The sequence below is a fragment of the Phascolarctos cinereus genome, unplaced genomic scaffold (assembly GCF_003287225.1).
Source record: "Phascolarctos cinereus isolate Bilbo 61053 unplaced genomic scaffold, phaCin_HiC Scaffold_728;HRSCAF=1369, whole genome shotgun sequence".
In the NCBI taxonomy this organism is placed as follows: Eukaryota; Metazoa; Chordata; class Mammalia; order Diprotodontia; family Phascolarctidae; genus Phascolarctos; species Phascolarctos cinereus.
In genome coordinates, this window is record NW_027556100.1 from 1 (window position 1) to 21,151 (window position 21,151).

Here is a 21,151-nt window from a genome sequence, read left to right on the forward strand (position 1 = left end):
CTAGTAAAAGCAGTTAAATACATATGAGATGTGTTTGGTTATAGCAGGTTTTTACTGCCAGCTAGTGGAAGCTCTCTTTGCTTCTTCTTTTTAATTGCTCTTGTGAACACATCAGAGCTGTTAATGTTGAAAACAATAGCATCCCACTGTGGGAAAAATTTTGCTGCCCCTTTGTTCATTGAAAATGCCTAGGTTTGTAGAATTTTCACACGTTATACCTTATATTCACATTATTCACATTATACTATATATATATATATATATATATATATTGCATTAGAGTCACACATACAGATTGGCCCTCATTCTTTCCTTCCCTCTTCCCCATCTAGTCCATGTTAATGAGACGGCACTATGTGCACGTGAAGGACAAAGCATTTCTCTAAAACATGGCCAGATATCTTCACCTTGGTACACATTTAAAGGAGAGCAGGAGGCGAGATAAAGCCAAGGAGTTAAGGAAAATATTCCCGACATAGGAATTAAAATAATAACATGGTGATAGTGAAGTTTGCCCAATATCATTTCTCCTCCTTCTATTGGAATTCAGAGAAGAGCCAATACTCACTCATCAAAGCAATGGGCAGCTGTTATGACCCACTGATTCCCAATGACTGAGCCTCCACACACATGACTCTGTGTCTTCAGTTTGACTTGTAAGGAGGCTTGCCATGGCCACTCTCGTGGGGAAGATCTAGTGCCTCCAACAATCCTTGTAGTTACTGTCTTTGTGCAGACTACAAAGAATCATAATGGTCATGAGGGGTGACATACACGTAACATTTACATAGACTGGAAAGTCATGAAGCATTTTATCTACATCATCTCGTCTGAGACTGACAACATGAGACAAGTCTAACCATTGCTATTTTATAGGTGAGGAAAACTGAGGCTTAGAGAAATGGAGTGACTTGCCCAAGGTCACACAACTAGGAACTTGGATTTGGATTCTGGTCTTCTGATGGTGAGAAGTGCTGGAGGCAGTGTCTAGAATTAAGCAGTAAATCAGAGAACCTTCACTCTCAAAAGACAGGGATTCATTGAATTATAATGTTACAAGGTATCTGATTACACTTAGATAGAAAAATAAGGACTTTACTTACCACAGATGCTTGGCGTTTTACACATTCTTAAAGTACAACCAGAGGTACCTTCTGTCCCATAGACTATTCTAGTTGGAGAACCATTCGAAGATATTTTAAAGGAACATTTACACCTACAAAGATAAATAGAAAAGGAAGGAAGGAAGAAGAAAGAGAGAAAGAGAGAGAGAGAGACAGAGAGAGAGAGAGAGAGAGAAGGAAGGAAGGAAGGAAGGAAAGAAAGAAAAAAAAAAAGAAAAAAAAAAGAAAAAGAAAGAAAAGAAAGAAGAAAGAAAGAAGAAGAAAGAGAAAAAGAAAGAAAGAAAGAAAAAAAAAGAAAGAAAGAAAGAAAGAAAGAGAAATGAAGGAAGGAAAGAGAAAAAAGAAAAGAAGAAGAAAATGTGAGGTTTTTAAAGATATTGTCTTTGTAGAAGTGGCAAATATGTTCAAGAATTTTGTTAGCTAGTACCTGTCTTCCTTGCATTCTCCTTGGTGGGATGTATATGTGAAAAACTGACAGCGGATTTTGTTTGTACAGTTTTCTTGACAAGCCTTAATTCCTTTAACATAGACAGCTTCCAACTCATCCCCTTCAAAGTCCACACCAACATACCTTTGGGAATGGCATCATTCTGTACTGGTCACAGACATGAAAGATGGAAAATGCACACACAAATAATAATAGCAGCTAGCACTTACAGAGCACTTGTTTTACAAATATCTTATTTTGTCCTGACAACAACTCTGGAAGGTAAGATGCTATTATCATCCTAATTTTTACAAATGAGGAAACTGAGGCAGAGAATAATTAAATGACTTGCTCAGGGTCACACAGCTAATAAGAGAGTGAAGCAAGATTTGAACTCAGGTCTTCCTGATTCCAGGCCCAGCACTCTATGCCCTGTACCACCTAGCTGTCTAAATATACAGGTATGGATTTGGTTTCATCCTATTATTATTGCTTCTCTCTCTCTCTCTCTCTCTCTCTCTCTCTCTCTCTCTCTCTCTCTCTCTCTCTCCCTCTGTGATTTCATTGATATAAGGAACTCTCAATGAGGAACTCACTCTAACCAATGTAGATCAGCACTAGCTTAGGTAACTTGCCCAGTGCCACCTGGCCAGTATATATATCAGAGCCAGAACTTGAACTCAGGTCTTCCTGATTCGAAGCCACCTCTCTATCCACTCAGTCATGTTGTTTTTTCTCTAAAGCATTATCCAGTTACTAGCTATATGACCAAGGTCAAATCATTTCATCTCTCTGAGTTTTAGTCTCCCCAGATGCAAAACAGAATATTAATATCTGTAGCAGGGAGTGAGTAGAACCAGGAAGAACTGAGTTTGAATCCTTCCTGAGACACTCAAACGTTGTATGACCCTGGGCAAGGCTGTCATCATCTCCATACCTCAATTCCTCATTTATAAAATGAAAAGTTTGGACTGGACAACCTCTAAGACCTTTCCTTACTTTAAACACCTGATCCTACAAGCTGAAGGCTTCCTATCTACACATTCAGCACCCCATTTCACTCTACCACAATGCTGGAATAGCCTTGGCAATCTTATCCAATCTTTTTAAAATTTATTTTTTTTTAATTTATGGAATGAAACAAACATTTTTATAACATAGTATTAAAAAAAAGATTATTATGCATGAAAACACAAATCTATTATGTACAATGTGCTATTCCTTTTAAATATATAATAAATTATCATGTTAATTTCTTTTTTTTCTTTTTTTTCTTCCCTCCCCCCTCACCCCACCCTAGATATGGTTACCATTAGACACAACTGTGGTGGCAAAGAACTAGAAATTGCAGGGATGTCCACCAATTGGGGAATGGCTGAATAAGTTGTAGTATATGATTGTGATGGAATACTACTATGCTAAGAAATGATGAGCTCAATGATCTTAGAAAAACATAGACTTGCATGAAGTAATGAAGAGTTAAATGAGCAAAACCAAGAGAATACTGTATACAGTAATAGCAATATTGTTTTAAGAAAGACTTTGAGAGACTAAGTCATTTTGACTATTATAAATACACAAATTAAAAATGGGACATATGAAGAAAGATATGATTTGAATCCAGAGAGAACTGATAAGTATATAGAATAAGGAATCCTCTCCAATCTAACCCCTTCATCTTACTGATGCTCTTCAATTACTACTTGTTATTGTACCACATTACCAGGCAAATCTTTGCAGCTTAGAAGACTATATCCTGAGGTGGTGTTGACCTGTGGTATTTCAGAGCTTGGTTTTCCACTCTTTGATGTCTTAAGAAAACACATATTTCTAAAAGCAAATTAAAAAGAACATGAGAAACACTAGGTAAGTAGGGAAAGCATTTAAAATTGAACTCTCCTTCAGGAACAGAGGGATCATTATTCTTTCTTTTTAAAAAAAAATCATGACTGGAGGTACTTTAGTAACTGGAATTTTGTAATATTGACAGAAGATAAGTAGACTTTGACCTTGATTTCACATAAAGGCTTTGCTGAGGTAACTGGGGTTGGAAGAAGAGAAATCAGGGACTCTGGTTGCAGGAATACTGACCTCTTATCCTAACTAAGCCTCAAACCCACTCTCCTGCTCAAAGTATTATTGTACATGACTAATGTGGAAATATGTTTAATATGATTATACACATATAGCCTGTATCAGAATGCATTCCGTCTTGGGGGAAGGGAAGGGAAGGGAAGGAGGGTGGAAATTTTTAGAACTCAAAATCTTATAAAAGTGAATTTGAAAACTAAAAATACATAATCAGTTTTTAAAAAGCATATTGTTGTAGAAAGTTTTTGATCCAAATCTGTGATTTCATTAGAGTAGGGAACCCAAGGTGTATTGGAAATTTGTCTGCAATTTGTAGTCTTGAAAAAAAAATGTTGCCTGGGGCATTGAAAAGCTGTCTTACCCAGGAACACACAACCAATAATTGATTGTGTGTCCCTGGCATAAAGCCATATAAGATTTTCCTAACTATAAGGCCAGTCATCTATTCATAGCACTATTGGCTGATTTTGAAAAAGTCTAAGCCTCTAAATGTGAGAATTATAAAATTTGTTACAAAATGACAGCCAAAATCCCACATACCTTTGTGGCTGTATATGCCATGTGTTTGTAAAGAATGTAAAAAATAAGCAATTTGGATAATAGGAGCAAATAGTGCGGCATACAAAAGGATCCGGAGCAATCACTCTGCCAACATCTTCGCCAGAAAATGACATATGTTGAAAAATATTCATTTGGCAACCTGTAAAGGCACAAAATTCATTTATTACTCAGAATTCCACATGCTGTTTCGGTATCAGGAAGAGACAATCTTCTCCGCTTCTATCCTAAACCTTCAAACCCCATCCCCAACCTTTCCTCTCTACCAGACTCTGATCTCCATCTCTGCTGGAGGAACTCAGTATCTCACCTGACCCTTTCCAGTAGTGGGGGTCAGTCTGACCCTTCCCAGTAGTGGGAGTCAGTGCCCTCCCGGCTCTCCACCCTGCAGATACGACTCTCTGCTGCTGGGCCTTGATATTCCTTTAGGACCTTTGAGCCTTCCCATCACCCTGCTGATATGCCCTCTGTTGTGTCTTCCAAGTAAAGCATCAATTCTTTTAGATTGAATGTCTTCTTTTTCTCTTTACATACCCAGACTAACATTTGGACTAACATTTGGAACATTCTGAACACTTAATAAATGTTTTTTAATTCACTACTATGACACAAATTATATTGGATTAAGATCTGGGTGTACTATTAATCAAAACATTAAGATGTAAGTCCACTGCTCCTTTGAAGCTCAATTCAGAGATTGGGCTGGAAGTGATGGTAAGTGTCTGTAATTCCCACTCCTGGGGATGCTGAGATTGGCAGATCTCTTGACCTCAGAAGTTCTGAACTACAGTGGACTATGCAGATGGGTATCCACATTATGTTTGAAAAACGTTAATAACTGAGTCCCTGAGAGCAGGGAGGCCTCCAGGTTGCACAGGGAGGAGGAAACTGGCCCAGGCTGGAAGCAGAGCAGTTCAAAGGCTTTGTGCTAATCAGAAGTGGGATAGGGCCATGGGTAGCTCCTCACTTCTAGCTTGAGCAAGATGGAGAGATCAGTCTTTAAAAAAAATATCAGGTCTAGAGTTAGAAGAGACTAAAGGGGCCTTGAAGTCCAAGTCTCTCATTTTACAGATAAGGAAACTAAGGGCTAGATCAGTGAAAGGACTTGTTCAATGTCCTACAGATAGTAGCATCAGAAGGAAGGACAGATTTAAACCCAAGTTGGCTGCAACCCAAAACATTTCTTTGTATTTGTTACATCATTTGAAAGAAGACAGAGTCATTCATGTTTGTGAAGTTAGCAAATTCTTAAATTTCTGAGTAGAAAGATTTTTCCCATGACAGTAGACTATTGATCCAAATCCTTCTAACTGCCATCATTCTCTCAATTCTATCTAAAATTTTTAAAAGTACAACTTATTCCATAGGCCATCTGTCATATACTCAGTTGTCCTTTGCATTAGTAAGACCCATAGTCTAGGTACTTGGGAATATGAACTGTTGTTTATTTTGAGCTATTTTTTCTGCAACTACCCATGATTCTTCACTGACTTCCTCCCTCAGTACCTCATCACGGTGTGAAGGGAGTCCATGGCTATTGGCAAACAGCAAAAGGCAGGAACTGCCCGTTTCTACTGACCTGGGAAGGCTTCAAGTATGGGCCATGCTATTTAAGTTCAGAGATTCTTATTAGCAGAAATTATCCATTGGGTGATAGATTTTCCAGGGAAAGCAACCCATAACCCATAACCCATATCTGCTTAGGAGGATATACAATGTACATTGCTGGAAAAAAATAACCACAATGTTGAAATCATGGGCTTTTGAAGTAGTAAATAAGTTATTAAGTACATATGTATCAAGGTGGCATGGTGAATTAAGCACTGGACTTGGAGTCAGTATGACCTGAGTTCAATTCCCTCTTCAGACACTTACTAACTGTGTGACCCTGGACAAATCACTTAACCTTTCGCAACTTCAATTTCTCTATCTGCAAATAGGGACAATAAAAAGACCTATGTCTCAAGATTTTTTGTTGGAAACAAATGAGATAACGTATGACATAAAGTGCTTTGTCAACTTTAAAATATTCTATAAATGTTAATTACTATTTCCACAGTCCCTTACAGCTGTAAAGCTCATGACTTTTAGACCTTTATGATACTAGCAAAGAGAAGTATAAGATAAATACCAAAGAATTTATAGAGTCTGAAATAAGTAAATTTAGATTAGATCAGCAGAAAGTTCAGTGATTATCACTTTTATTAAACTTGTTTGTTAATTCCATTTGTATTTCTCTCTAGTTACAAATTCTAATAACCTATACATAACTTGCAATAGTATTATGGAAGTTAAATCACTGATAACAACTTTTTCTCACCCGGGAAACAACACCAAACTGATTGTGCATAGCTTAAATGCCAGTGACTTAACCCTTCAAATCCCCAAGAGGTATACGGGCAGGCTAATTTGAGAAGATGAATGCATTTGTATTTATGGTCCCACTGCCTGGCACATAGTAGGTCTTTAATATATACTTGCTGACCAATTGATTCAACAAACATTTACTGAATGTCTTTTATGTGTAAGTCTAGTCTAGTCAACTCACAAGCTTTATTAAGTACCTACCATGCCAAGCATTGTGGCAAGTGCTGGCAAGATATCGTGTTACTACTGGTAATAGAACCTGAGCAGCACCACTGTGCCCACCTTCATGAAATTTACAAAGGAGGGGAGCTGTAACATAGGAACAAGTAATTAGAACACAGAATATGAAAAAAAAAGTTATAAAGGGGCTAAGAGACCTATGAATACAATCATGAGAGGGAAGGCTTACTTCTGAATGCAGAGATTAGAGTTAGCTGGTCCTTTTTGTCTGGGGGTAACTCCAAGCACAGGGAAACAGAAGGAAAAACACCAAGGTGAGAAATAATTAAAGAAATAGGAACTGTCTAATTTGGCTAGCGATAGAGCATCTGCAGTGGAATAATGAGAGACACAACTAGAAAGCTAAGGTGATCATCAAAAGAATAATCTTTTATTTGTAGCCTAGAGAGTTTTTACTTTACTCTGTAGGCAATATGGAGCTATCTAAGGTTTTTGAAGAGGGAAATGATATGGTAGGAAGTAGATTCTCTTCCATCTCAAAGACCTGTAACTTCTTGGCTCTAGTAAAACATCAATCTGTGGAGTGGGAGTGGGAGAGAGACTGGGAGTGGAAAGGCAAGGAAATCAAAGAGAAAACTCTTATACTAGTTCACTCAAGAGGTTATAATGGTTTGAATTAGGATAGTGGTGGTGGGAGTGGAAAGGCAGGGACTAACACAAGAGATTGTGTAGAACATAGAAAGGACAATAGTGCTTGCGTGTGGGGAACAATGGAGAAGGAGCCATCAGATATGAAATTTTAAGCCTGTGTGACTTGGCATATCAGTTTCAATCACAGATACATGGAAATCTGGAAGTGTAGACCATTTTAGGTGGTAAGATGATGAGTTTAGTTTGGGAAATGCTGAATTTAAAGCACCAGCAGGTTAAGACCTAAGTCCTCCTTCCCTCTTTAATGTCTTGGAATATGGCTCCTATCAGAAGATCATAGATTTTGAGTTGAAAGGACCTCCAACTCAATGGACTAATTTTACAGAGGAAACCTTGTCCAGAGTCTAGAGTGAACTGTTTGAGACACAATTCAAACCCAGTTCTTCCTGACTTCAAGTCTAACACTCTCTCTACTATCTCTATGAACACATTAAGACTAATTTTTTCAAATATCATTAATACCTTCCTAATTGTCGACCGTTTGATGACCTTTTTTTAGTTCCGATATTACTTGAGATTTCTGTATCATGTAATACTGTTGATCACTTCATCTGTCTTGAGATGCTCTCTTATCTTCTGGATTTTCTGAAAGAGCCATACCTAGAGTTTTTGCTGGAATAGGCAGAAACAACAGAGGAGGTGAATACCAGTGGCCACACTGAGCTTTGAAGATTTTAGCAGAGAGGGGTGTAAGGGAGGTTTGGAGAGAAAGATAATTGAGTTAGCTTTGGGCATGTTGAGTTGAAGATGCTATGGGATTTACAGTTTGAGTTGTCCAAAAGGTAGTTGAAGATATAAGTCTGGAGGTTAGGAGAAATGTTAAGTAAGGGTGAATAACAGATCTAAGAATCATCAGCATAAAGACGTAATTGAACTCATGGTGCTAGTCAGATTACAGCAAGAGAAAAAAAAAAGTAAAGAGAGATAAAAGAGCAAAGTTCAAGATAAGACTTGGAGGAATACCCACAGTAAGTGGGCACGACCTGGATGAAAATCCAGAGGAGACTTGAGAAGGATCAGGTAGACAGGAGGAGGAGAACCAGGAGAGAGTATGAGGAGGAGAGGGTGATCAACAGTGTCAAAAACTGCAGAGGCAAGAAGGATGGGGTCTGAGAAAAGGCCTTTAGACCTGGCAATTAAGAGATTGTTAGTAACTTTGAAGAGACAGCAGTCTCAGTTGAAGGATGACATCAGAATGAGACACTGGAGTAACTCTTAAGTGGATGATTATGCTGATAAATTGTAAAATTTGCCTAAGATAGAAAGTTGAAGAAGGAAGCCTGTGAGTATTAGCCAATTCTTTAGATCATAAAATTTCAATGATTTTTAACCCTAACTTAAAGTCAGCCCTAGATCCTGTTTTCTCAGATATCTCTCAAAAATCTTCATTCGAATGTCTTAATTTGTTTTATGGACAGTCTTACAAACAATCAATCAATGGGCATTTTAACACCTACTATGTCAGACACTGAGTTAGAGGATACGAACACAAAAGCAAAAGATGAAGTGGAGGATGAGGTAATATAGAAGGGATGCAGAAATCCTCCCTGACAAAACTAACTTATCTATTGTCCTACCTGAAGTCTCTACCCTCTCTCAGTTCCCATCCACATGTAAGGACCCAGTGAAAACACTCCCCTTAAAGTACGAGAAGAGGAAAAGGCACCAGAAATGTCTGCAGCAGCCAGTGAAGCATCACTCTCACTAGCCTTTGGTCAGGCCATATCTCAGGACTTTTGTTCATATGTCTCTCTGCATGTTCCAACGTAACTTCTGGACTTCCACTGCTTGGATCTTAGCCCTGTGAATTTTGGGCCTCGACTTGTTTCCCTTCTCATGGTTTAGTCTCTTCTTTAAAAAAAAATAACTAATAAAAGGAGGCAGCTAGGCAACACAGTGGATTCAGGAGGACCTGAGTTCAAATCTGGCCTCAGACACATAATACTTACTAGCTGTGTGACCCTAGGCAAGTCACTTAACCCCGTTGCCTAGCCAAAAAAAAAAACAACAAAACACCCTAATAAACAAACAGCCTAGCTCCTAGGTTGAGTTGTGTTTTCTACCAGTACTAGTAAACAGACCTTCCTCCTGTCTACTATGGAAAATATAGTATACTAAATGAACAAGGTATTCTTCTTACTGACATCTACTTCCCCAGATCCTCTGACCTGTGCCCTACCCCTTCTTCTGCCTAGCATCAGCCTAGTTAACCTCTTGCATCCCAGATTCCCTTGGGGTACATCAGTATCACACCTTAAAAGCACCATGTGGTGCAAAGGAATGAGGATTGCATCTGGAGACAGAAGATATGGGTTCAAATACTGGGTGTGCTACTTACTCATCTGTGTGACCTCAGGTAAATCACTTAGCCTCTTGGAACTCAGTTTCCATAATTCGTAAAATGAGAGGATTCAACTAGATGACTTCTGGGGTCCCTTATAGCTCTAAATCTACAATGATGCTGAAAACCTATTTCATGCATTCTATTTGTCAGTAGTATCAGAATTTGTGCTAATGCATTATCACTTACTGGGGATAGGAAGTTTTGACAGTAGGTGGGAAATTGAGAGGACATTCCAGGCAATTTGGGGGCCAGAGAGGATTGTCTTGGGAAAAGAGGGATCAGTGAGAAGATATTGAATGAGGGCTGATGAAACAGGGAGACAGCCCCCTGGCCTTGCTGCAGCTTCTCTGGTTTTAATAATGTTACCATAATTAATGCTATCTATAGATACATGAATTAAAATGAGCATTCGAGATAATCCTCTCAATAATACCAGGTGAATTATCCATCCATCCCAGGAGACAGAGTTCCATTAGTCCAAGTTACAGGAATCTTTATTCTCTGCCACATTAGGCATAAGCTCTGTCCAAGTGTTCCTTGTTTTCTGCACAAGAAATCGTGTGGAATGGTGGCTATATAAGTAATTACCCATATCAGAAAGTCCACAGGGCTTCAGGGAGAATCCTGACACCAAGCCTTCCACCATCTTGATCGTATCAGGGAATCCTGACTGGCTGTGCTTCAGCAGACATGTGTTTCTGAGCAAGAAGGAAAGGAAGCTCATTGATGATTTTGCTCGGTATCTGTTCTTTGCATTCTGAATGTTGTCACAAAATGAAGTAAGCTATGTTCAGCAGTGCAATTCACACTTCCACCTGTAACATGGTTTGATTCTCCTCCCTTGGCAAATCCCCAAAGAAAATTACAATAAAGATGATCACGGCAATAACATGATCTTGGCAATAATACAATGAGAGATGAAGCATTTGGAAACCATAACATGGATGGATTCGGGGAAAGAAACAAGAAATAGATAGACTAGGAAAAGTTTTAGGGTCAGGCCCCACCTTTACACACATAGTTTCATGACATGTAAAAACTGGACTAAGCTACAATCAGAAATCACTGATACCTTTAATAGCATTACCATGCCTAGAACACTGCCTTGAACAGAGCCTGTGCCTAGCCTGAAAGAGAGAAGAAAAATCATCTTTTGTGTTTGAAAGAGTCTTTAGCTGAGACTCCAGACACCTGGGCTTGAGTCTTGGCTCTAATACATAATAGATGAGCAGTCTTAGGAAATTCACTTTACTCTGGTGCCCCTCAGTTTTTCCAAGCAGGATGTCAAGTGGGATGACACATATTTATGCTGCCCATTTCACAGGGTTGCTGTGAGAATCAATCGAGATGAAAAATATTTTGCAATGGTTATGTAGAACACAAACTCCTTGAAGGAAGGGACTTATTCTGAGTTGTCTTCATTGTTAAGTTTTCTTGTTTCCAAATCCCCCTTCATGCTGGGCCCTTCTCTCTCTTATCATCTATAATTTATGCTCTCTATATCTTGTTTGTTCATAGCTGTTTGCATAGTATTTCCTCCAATAGACTGTGAGCTTCTTGAGGACAGGGACAAGTTTTTGTGTCCCTAGCACTTAGCAGGTGCTTGTTAACTTGTCTTGTCTTGACTCTTGGGAATTTTCTATCCAATGTGGCATAGCAAACCCATCAACTAGAATAGAATTCTAAAATGGACATTCCTTGGATGATGAGAAGACTGGAATGCTTTCAGGCCCGGCAATGAACCATGCTTGACCATTTAGCTTCAACACTTATGAAAATATAAATTCCCTCTATGCCGTTGTTGACTTCACTGTCTCCCATGGGAGATCCCATCCTCATCAGGACTTAGCCCCGCCCACAAAGATAGCTGCTGTTTCAAGAATCCCAAGAAGAAAAGTGAGATTGGAATGGCCTTCATTTGGATTTGAAAAAGAGTTACTTGAGGCTTAAATTAAAATCCTTAACAGAATCTTCAAGGAAGATTGCTGCTCACCGATACTCCAATCTGTGGAACGTCTGCGTGGCATATGTGTAAAATTGGCAGAGGGCATGGTTTGTACATTGTTTTTGACATTCTTCAACAGTGTTCACCTTGGTTACATTGAAATTCACCCCTCTCATATCAAGTCCTTCATGGTTCTCCTTGCTACAAGCTGTAGAAACATAACAAACAGAACTAATGTGGTTTCCTGACTGGAATAATGTAACCCCTTTAATCAATGGCCCTGAAAGAAAGTATTTCATCTTTAACACACCATTAGGAAAATCTCTTCTTTTTCTAATTTTATTTTCAATTCATGGAACAAAACAAGCATTCCCACAATACAGCTCAATAAAAAAAGATGATTGCACATGAAACTGCATATCTACCATGTACAGCTTGCTATTCTCTTCAAACATACACAAAGTTATCACATAAATTTCTTTTTTTTCTTTTTTCCTCCCTCCTCCATGCTAGAGAGGGCTCCCACGAGACACAAATAGGCACATGTGTGTGTGTGTATGTATATGTATATTTATCTGTGTATATATATATATATATATGTATTGTATATATGTATGTGTGTGTGCATATATATGTATGTGTGTGTGTGAAATTATTCTAGCCATACTTCTATTTATCAGCTCTTTCTCTGGATGCAGATAGCGTCTTTCTACAAATTCCCTTTACTTTTAATTTGTGCATTTAAAACCTCTTCTTTTAATTGCTCCATGTAATCTATTTGTATTTGACATTTTCGTTACTAGTAAGTAATGAATCTTACTAGCTGTGTGACTCTAAGCTGGTCCCTTCTTCGTCTCTAAAATGGGGGAGGCAGCTATGGTATAGTATAAGAGAGAGCTATCAGAGTCAGGAAGATGTGGGTTTAAGTCCCAGCTCTGCCATATAGTGACTGTGTGACCAAGGTCTAAAACTGGATAAATTTCCTTAGCTAGATACCTATCCATCAGTGTTATCCCTGTGGCTTTGGAGAACATTACCATGCCTGGAACAGTGTCTCAAACATAATCTGTGCTCAATTCTAGTTAGAAATTGATTGACTTCTATATCACTAGTCACCATAGAGAATTCCTAGAGGATCCATCTACTATCTATGGGAAGTAGAAGAAAAGAAATCTAAACAAAACCACATGGTGTTTTATCCACTGGAATATAATTCCCCAAGAATACCTCCTTCTCCTCTTCTTTGCAGATATAGGAGTCTACAAGTATAAATATTAGATATGAACTCATTGATGTCAGGGATCATCTTTTGTCTTTCCTTGTATCCTCAGAACTTAGTACAATGCATTGAACATAGTAAGCTTGATAAATATTTCTTGACTGAGTTAATATTGCATGTAATACTATTTTTTGATGTGTTGATTGGTCTTGTTGACTTTTTTCCTTATTTCTAATTCTTTGTTATAAGGGATGGCAGGGATAGATCGGAAATGTACGTAACGTTATAACAAATAGTACCACAAAAATCTATTCAAAATAAAAAAAAAAATTCTCAGGGGGACTGCCTTCCACAAAGGTATGGAGGATCCATAGCCAACTGGCAAGAAAAGAAAGAGACAGAGAGACAGAAACAAAAGGACAGAGAGAAAAGAGAGAGAGAGAGAGAGAGAAAAAGAGAGAGAGAGAGAGAGAGAGAGAAGGAGGGAGGGAGGGAGGAAGAAAGGAAGGAAGAAAGGAAGGAAGGAAGGAAGGAAGGAAGGAAGGAAGGGAAGGAAGGAAGGAAGGAAGGGAGGAAGGAAGGAAGGGAGGAAGGAAGGAAGGAAAGAAAGAAAGGAAGAAAGACTAGGTAAGGCATGTTATAACTAAATTACACAAATTGAAACAAGTAAACTACAACTTACCACTTCGTTGATAAACGCATTGTTTTAAGGAATGCCCAGAAATTGCATTTTTCCTAGTCATTCTTGGAAGAGTTCCAGTAACACTGTCTTTTAAGAAGCAACCAAATCTGTGGGAAAGGAGAGCATCACTTAATGAAAATGGGTAAGTATGTGAACACATATTTTATTAATTATTATATCTACATAACTATCAACACATTTAAAACTACTAACTTACCTTTAATTAATGTGTTTTTAAAAGATTTATATTTAATTTATAGAATAAAATAACCCTTGCATAACATAATACAATAAAAAAGATGATTGCATGTGAAACTGAAAATCTACTAGGCACAACTTGCTATTCCTTTCAAATACACAACAAAATTATAATGTCCATTTCTTTTTTTTTCTTTTTTTCTTCACCCACCCCAAGATGGCTACCATTAGGCACAACTATGTGTATATGTATATATACATATATGTATATTTATATACACGTATGTAAAATTATTCTATATGTACTTTTATTTATCAGTTCTTTCTCTGGATGTAGATGACATCTTTCTTCATATGTCCTTTATAAAATACCTTGAATTTGGGTATTTTAAAACATTTTTAATGGACAGAAAATCCATTACACCTTTTCTGACACTGACCAAAAAAGAACATTTGCCAGAAAGTAACATTCTTTTCATTTTAATTCTGTTCAGTAAGCCATTGAGGTCAGAACACTTCACTAGAGGATATAACAAAGTTGAGAGAAGGCACGGTCCCTACCTTCCTGGAGCATATAGTCAAGCAGGGAGAAATAGCCTATATACAGATAACTGTAATGAACAATAACACATACTAAATACTGTTTTTCTCTTTTTTTTTCTTCTTCTTTGCATTCCCAGCACTTAGACCAATGATTGACATCTAGTCAATTAAGTACTTAAAAAATAAACATTGATCAATTACTTCTATAATTGTATATTTGTATGTTGTCTCCTCCCTTAGATTGTAAGCTCCATGAGGGCAAGGACTGTCTGTTGCCTCTTTTTCTATTCCCAGCATTTAACACAGTGCCTGGCACACGGCAGGTGCTTAACAAATGTTTATTGATCAATTGAATGATTGATTAGAGTGACACAATACAAGAGAGGTGGAACATAAGGTCTTTCCTGACTGAAGGGATGGCAAAGGCTCTGACAACTTTGCTTCAACACTTCCAAAGATATACGTGATTTCATCACTTTGGGCTTTCACTCACAGATCATGACCCATCTGGCACAGGGAAAAAGCCCTTAATTAGAGTCTAAAAGTTTAGTTTGAAATCAAGATTAATGAGGTAAACCAGATCATCTAACATAAGATCAGAGTAGACAGCAAAAGCTAAAGATTGTGAAAATTTGAATCTCAAGTGTGGTTGTGGCCCCAAAAAAGTATTACCTTGTGGTCAATTGATAAGTGACAGGCATCTCTGAGCTTAGGAGGGCTAGTTCCCAGCCTCAAACACACATTTTAGCACTGGACTAATATTCAAAGACTTTCCACATTCTTAGGACCTACCAGAACTTGCATTCTATTCCCATAGGCTTCAAAACCTAGAGTCATCTCCAAACCATGATGAAGTCTCTGAGTAGCACTTGAGTGGGGGACACCTATTGTTCCTCTCCATTTAATGACTTGCTTATGAATTATTAAAGATATAAATGCAGATGGGGATTGAAACCAGAATTTCATTGATAGAGGGAGCCTCTTCTACCCATGCAAGCTTGCTCCATTTTTGCAACGTATATGTAGTCTTCTAGAGTTGCTTAGGACACAGTGGCTTAAGGGACTTGTTCAGAGTTATCCAGTTGGTATGTGTCAAAAGCAAGTGTTGAACCCAGGTCTTTCTGGCTCTGAGACCAGCTTTCTATCCATGACACTATGCTACCTTATGAATATTTGTCAGATGTTGAAAAGGATCCATCCACTAAAGTCTTAGGCTGAGATCAGTCTTAGGCTGAGATCTCATAATGGCATGGAGGTAATCTGGGCATTTGAGGGTCTTTTCTCAATAAAGGGTGATTCCTTCTTCTGGGGCCTCTCTCCAGCATTTAACACTATTGAGCACCCTCTCCTTCTACATACTCTTCATTCTCTAGGTTTTTGTGACATTACTCTCTATCTTCCCACTTCTTAGTCTTCTTTGCTGGATCTTCCTCTGAAGTCATGTCTACTGACCACGAGAAGACTGTGTTCTATGTCCTCTTCTCCTTTTACACTGTTCTGCTTAGTGATCTCTTCTCTCCTCATGGGTTCAACATCAGCCCTGGGTAGATGATTTTCAGATCCATATATCCAGTCCTAACCTTTCTCCCAAGCATTAGTCCAAATTCTTCTTGAGTATCTTGAGCTGGTTGTCCTACAGACATCTCAACTCAACATGTCCAAAGCAAGAACTCATTATTAATCTCATCAAAACCTCATTTCTTCCCTATTTCCTATTCCTGTCAATGATATCACTATTCTCCCATTACTTCAGAGTCATTCTCAGCAACTTGGTTACACTCACTCCACCACCCCTCACCAGATCTATTGCCGATTTTTCTCATCTCAATCTTCACAATACCTCTCATATAAGCCTCCTTCTCTACATTCACATTGCTGCCACCTTGACTCAAACCCCCATCATCTTTTTCCTAGAATACTGCAAAAGTGTGGTTGGCTCCTCTGTCTCACACAAGATCACTCCCTTACTCAGCAAATTCCAGTGGCATCCTATTATCTCCAAGATCAAATCTGAAATCCTTTGTTTGGCATGTAACATCTCTGTCAACCTATGCCCTCCCTAGTTTTCCAGTCTCCTAACACTTACTCCCACAAACTCTGCAGTCCAGCAGCACTGGCCTTCATGCTGTTTCTTGAGCACAGCACTCCATCTTTGTACCATTTGTACTGAATGTTCCCCATGCCTAAAATGCTCTCTTTTGTAGCTACTGTGGTTTTTCCTTCAAGACTCAACTTATATTCCCTCTTATTTAAGAGGCCTTTCTAGGCACCCCCCCTCCACCAAATGCTAGTGCCTCACTTATGGGTTTACTTTCCATTTACATTGCATGTACTCTGTATGTAAAATTTTGTGCATATTACTTACCCCCTCCCCCATTAGAATATGAGCTCCTTGTAGGTGGGGACTGTTTTTGTTTGTTTGTTCTGCCTGTCTTTGAATCTCCAGGGCCTGACACTAATTAATAAGCGCTTAATAAGTATTGTGGCAAAGTTATAGCAGCTTTAAAAATAATCAATCAATAAGCCTTTATTAAATGTCTATCTAATACTTGGGACATAAAATCAAAAATGAAAGAAGGAAGGATTGAATGACTGACTGTGGCTATAGTCCAAGGTTCGTCCTAAGTTAAGATCAGTGAATTCAACTAAGTGACTAGGCTATCTACCACATAGTTTTATCAACGAGATAAAATGCTAGAACAGTGTCTGACACATAGTAGGTGCCATATAAATGCTTATCTCCTTTTCCCTACCATGTGTTTTTTTTTGGCTTTTTTGTTTTTGGAGGAGCATGGCAACATGAAGGGCTAAGATTTGCATTGTAGAGGAAGCTGAGTCTGGAATGAAAATATACATCTTTTCATAGCATCATAGACTTAGAGTTCTAAGAGATGCCATAGGTCATCCCAGGGATGGGGAACCTGATCTAGTTTAACTCCTTCATTTTACAGATGAGGATACTGAGGCAGAGAGAGGCTAAGTAACTTGCCCAAGGTCACACGTGTAGATGCAGAAGTGGTAGAACCGGTATCTGAACCCAAGAACTCAGACTCCAAAACCAATGATCATCATCGGGCAGGGGTCGGGGGTGGGGGGAAAGGGGGATCAGTTTCTCTGATAATGCATACCAAGCTTTACCTTTTGTTCTCATCATTAATGGCATTTGCAGGTAGAAAGCTAAACGGTATACAACTGGGATGGAAGGTGCATGCTCTCTGGCAGTCCTCAGCAGTTGGGGTGTGTACCGCACCCACATCTCCTCCTTTAAAGAAGGTGTTTTCATAAAACCGAGTCACACACTCTGTAATAGAATCAGAGGAGAATGTTGATCCGGCACGGCTGGCAAGGGATGTGCTCAAGAGTGCCTTCTTATTTACCTCTTCCCCCAACATTATCTCCTGACCCCCATCTCCATTCTTAGGAATCCCTTCCCCCACCAGAGCCCGAATTAAGATACAGCTCTAATTCCCTAGATAGAATGAAGGCATTTAGCAATGAGACAGCACAGACCTTGCAGTCAAAAGACCTGAGTTCAAATGTGGCCTCAGACCCTACCAGCTGGGTGACCTTGGGCAAATCATTTAACCTCTGTTAGCCCCCATAAAATAAGGATGATGATAATACCACCTACCTCCCAGAGTTATTGCAAAGATCAAATGAGATCATATTTGTAAAGCACCTGACACATAACTATTATTATTGTTGTTATTATTATTAGACTCCCACCCATCTGTCCAGACTTCTTTTGTCACACTACCCTCACAATCTCCTGTTTGCAACCAAATTGCCCTAATAATAATTAGCATTTATATAGTGCCTTCTTATACATAGTATGCCATTTGATCCTCATAACAATCCTGGAAGGTTAATGCTATTATTATTCTCATTTTGCAGATGAGGAAACTGAGGCTGACAGGGGTTCAGTGACTTGCCCAGGGTTCTACAGCTAGTAAGTGTCTGAGGGGCAGCTAGGTGGTGAAGCGGATAGAGTGCCCACCCTGGAGTTAGGAAGATTCCTCTTCCTGAGTTCAAATCTAGCCTCAGACACTTGCTAGCTGTGTGACCCTGCACAAGTCACTTAACTCTGCCTCAGTTTCCCCATCTGTAAAATGAGCTGGGGAAGGCAATGCTAAATAAATCACTCCAGTGTCTCTGCCAAGGAAACCCCAAATGGGGTCACAAAGAGTCAACACAATAGAAAGCAAGTGAGCAGCAAGTGTCTGAGGCAGTAATTGAAGGGAAATCTTCCCTTCTCCAGGTTCAACACTCTAATGACTATGCCATGTTCTATGAGCTCATCATTTTGCTCCCCATCTCCATGTCTCTTCACCTTCCCTGGAATGCACCTTCTTATCTTCACCTCAGAATCCTCAGCTTCCTTAAGGCTCTGATGAGGTACCACCTCCAGGGAAAGCCTTATTCGGTCCCCCAAGTTATTAGTGTCCTCAGGGGTGAGCTCGTAAATGTTTAACAACCAGTCCTCCAAAAGAAAAAAATATATATAGACAGTACACACTTTTCAGTTGAATCTGCTTTATTAACATTTTCTCCATTACTTTCTTAAGTCTAGTCAATCACTAAAACAATAAACCAAGTCCTGGTTTGTAGTATTTGTCGATTTCTGAGGTATGAATGCTCACTACAAAAATTTAACAATCAGTCCAGCAGGCTCCAGCTCACCCCTGAGGTTCTCTTTCCTTTCAAATTATCTCTGGTGGATATCTTCCTTGCTGATATCTCTGTTGTATATACCCAGTAAAAATGGTTTTTGCCATTTAATATTAGCAATTACAGTAACAGGTACTTGAACAAATGATTATTGAATTAGATCAAAAGACCCCAAGAAATTTCCCTCCACCTAATCTAACAATTGATGGCAGGTCCCCATATGCTAGGAATCATCTGCTTAACCAAATTTGCATAGAGTACTAGAATGAGTTATGATTTCTCACAGTGGCTGAAGTAACCAAATAAGAGATATGTGTGTGTGTAGGTACATGTGTACGTGTATACATTTATACACACAGGTTGTTGTTGTTGTTTGTCCTTTATTCTCAAAGAAGGCCAGGACATCAGGAAGATGATGCCATGACTTGCAAGTGAATTGGATTTGAGTGAGGGAGGGCTGCGCAAAATCACCAGCCTCACTTTTCCTCTGGAGCCATCTGGGTCCAGCGGCCAGATATATATCAGGACAACTGGAGATGGCCCCAGATGCAGTGGAAGACCTGGTCTTTTAAAGCTAAGGTCTCAGTTTGATTGAAGCGATGCCCATTCAGTGATAAAGACTAGATAAAAAAAAAAGTGAGTCAAAGAATGGCCTCTTTAACCTAGTCCAGAAAAAAAAAATCAAACAGGTAAGGGAAGACCCTCAGGGTTTTTGGCCAAAACAGAAACAATTTTTATTTACATTCACTCTGACTCAACCAGGTCCAAACAATGACCAAGTACACACACACACACACACACACACCCAAAATTTCTTAGGACAAAATTATCTGTGCATAACTCCTAAAGATCCATGGAGAATATATGTCCATTCATCCACCAACATCTCGAAGTGTGCTCATGAAATGACCAAACATGGAGGTAGGGCGGGTAATGGACAGGTGACTTTCAGTCAGTCAATCCACAAGCATTTATTAGGCACAGTGTCAGGCACTGTGCTAGGCACCAGAGATCAAATATAAAGTGTCCTCCTGCCCTTAAGGTGTTTACATCCTACTGGAGAGGCATGTACAAAACATATTCAAAATAAATGCAAAGTATTTTTTTTTGCTGGGTGTTGAGAAGGAGGTTGAAATACTAGCAGCCAGAGTGATCAGGAAAGATCGCGTAAGATCTGAAGTCTGAAGAAAACTAAGCACTCTGAGAAGTGAGGGGTGGCAGGGAGAGTATTACAGGTATGTGAAATAGGTTGGGCAAAGGCATGGAAAGAGGAAATGGAGAATTATGTGTGAGGAACTGCAAAAGGACTGGTTTGGCTTTACCAGTGTGCATGAAGGGGATACATATGGAGTGACTCTGGAAAGGTAAGTTGGAATCAGATTGTAAAGAACTTCAAATGTTTCATAGAAGAGGATGCATTTGATGCTATAGGGAATGGGGAGCCACTGGAATTTATTGAGTAGTGGAATAACACATTGGGTCTAAAGGATGATAGATAAACAATTAAAGTGGCACATTGGAATGTCTGACATGGAGAGAGAGAAAGACAGAGAGACAGAGACAGAACAAGAAACAGAGACAGAGACAGAGACACAGAGAGACAGAGAAACAGAGACAGAGACAGACAGACAGAGATTGAGAATTGAAAGAGGAAGCCCTCGAACACAGATAAGAATTTCACAGAATAAGATGACATAAAGGGGGTATGATTTGAGTAACTGAGAGAGTATCCATGTGGGTGACAACATAGATCCACCAAGGATCTTATTATTTCTTATTCCCTATAAATTGCAAGAGAGACAGATGTTTGTTTGGGGACTACTCGAGTATAGTCAGATTCAAATTGGCACCTTCTAGTAGTAAAAATAAGTACTGATCTTTTCAGAGATGTAATCTAGAAGGGATCTCAAAAGTCATCTAGGCTATTGAATAGGTTCTAGTCCATTTTACAGATGAAGAAACCAAGGCCAAGAGAAGTTTGGTGATTTATCCAAGGTCACACAGGTAGGAAGCATCAGAGGTAAAATTTGAACTTAGACTCCTAAAAATAGGTATAGCTCTGCAAGTATAGTTCTTGTTTTTGTTTTTGAAGCC

General features: G+C 39.0%; 1 protein-coding gene across 1 annotated transcript; it reads right to left on the bottom strand.

Annotated features, from left to right (window-relative positions):
- Window positions 1-568: 568 nt before the first annotated feature.
- Window positions 569-17,783, bottom strand: LOC110204628 (plasma kallikrein-like; the record flags this gene model as incomplete). Its single annotated transcript, XM_020980765.2, is given in 9 exon segments — window positions 569-737; window positions 1,104-1,216; window positions 1,552-1,714; window positions 3,275-3,381; window positions 4,183-4,342; window positions 10,391-10,500; window positions 11,796-11,955; window positions 13,649-13,755; window positions 17,528-17,783. Coding segments are annotated over 9 exon segments (1,343 nt in total), but the record flags the coding sequence as incomplete, so codon positions are not given.
- Window positions 17,784-21,151: the final 3,368 nt, after the last annotated feature.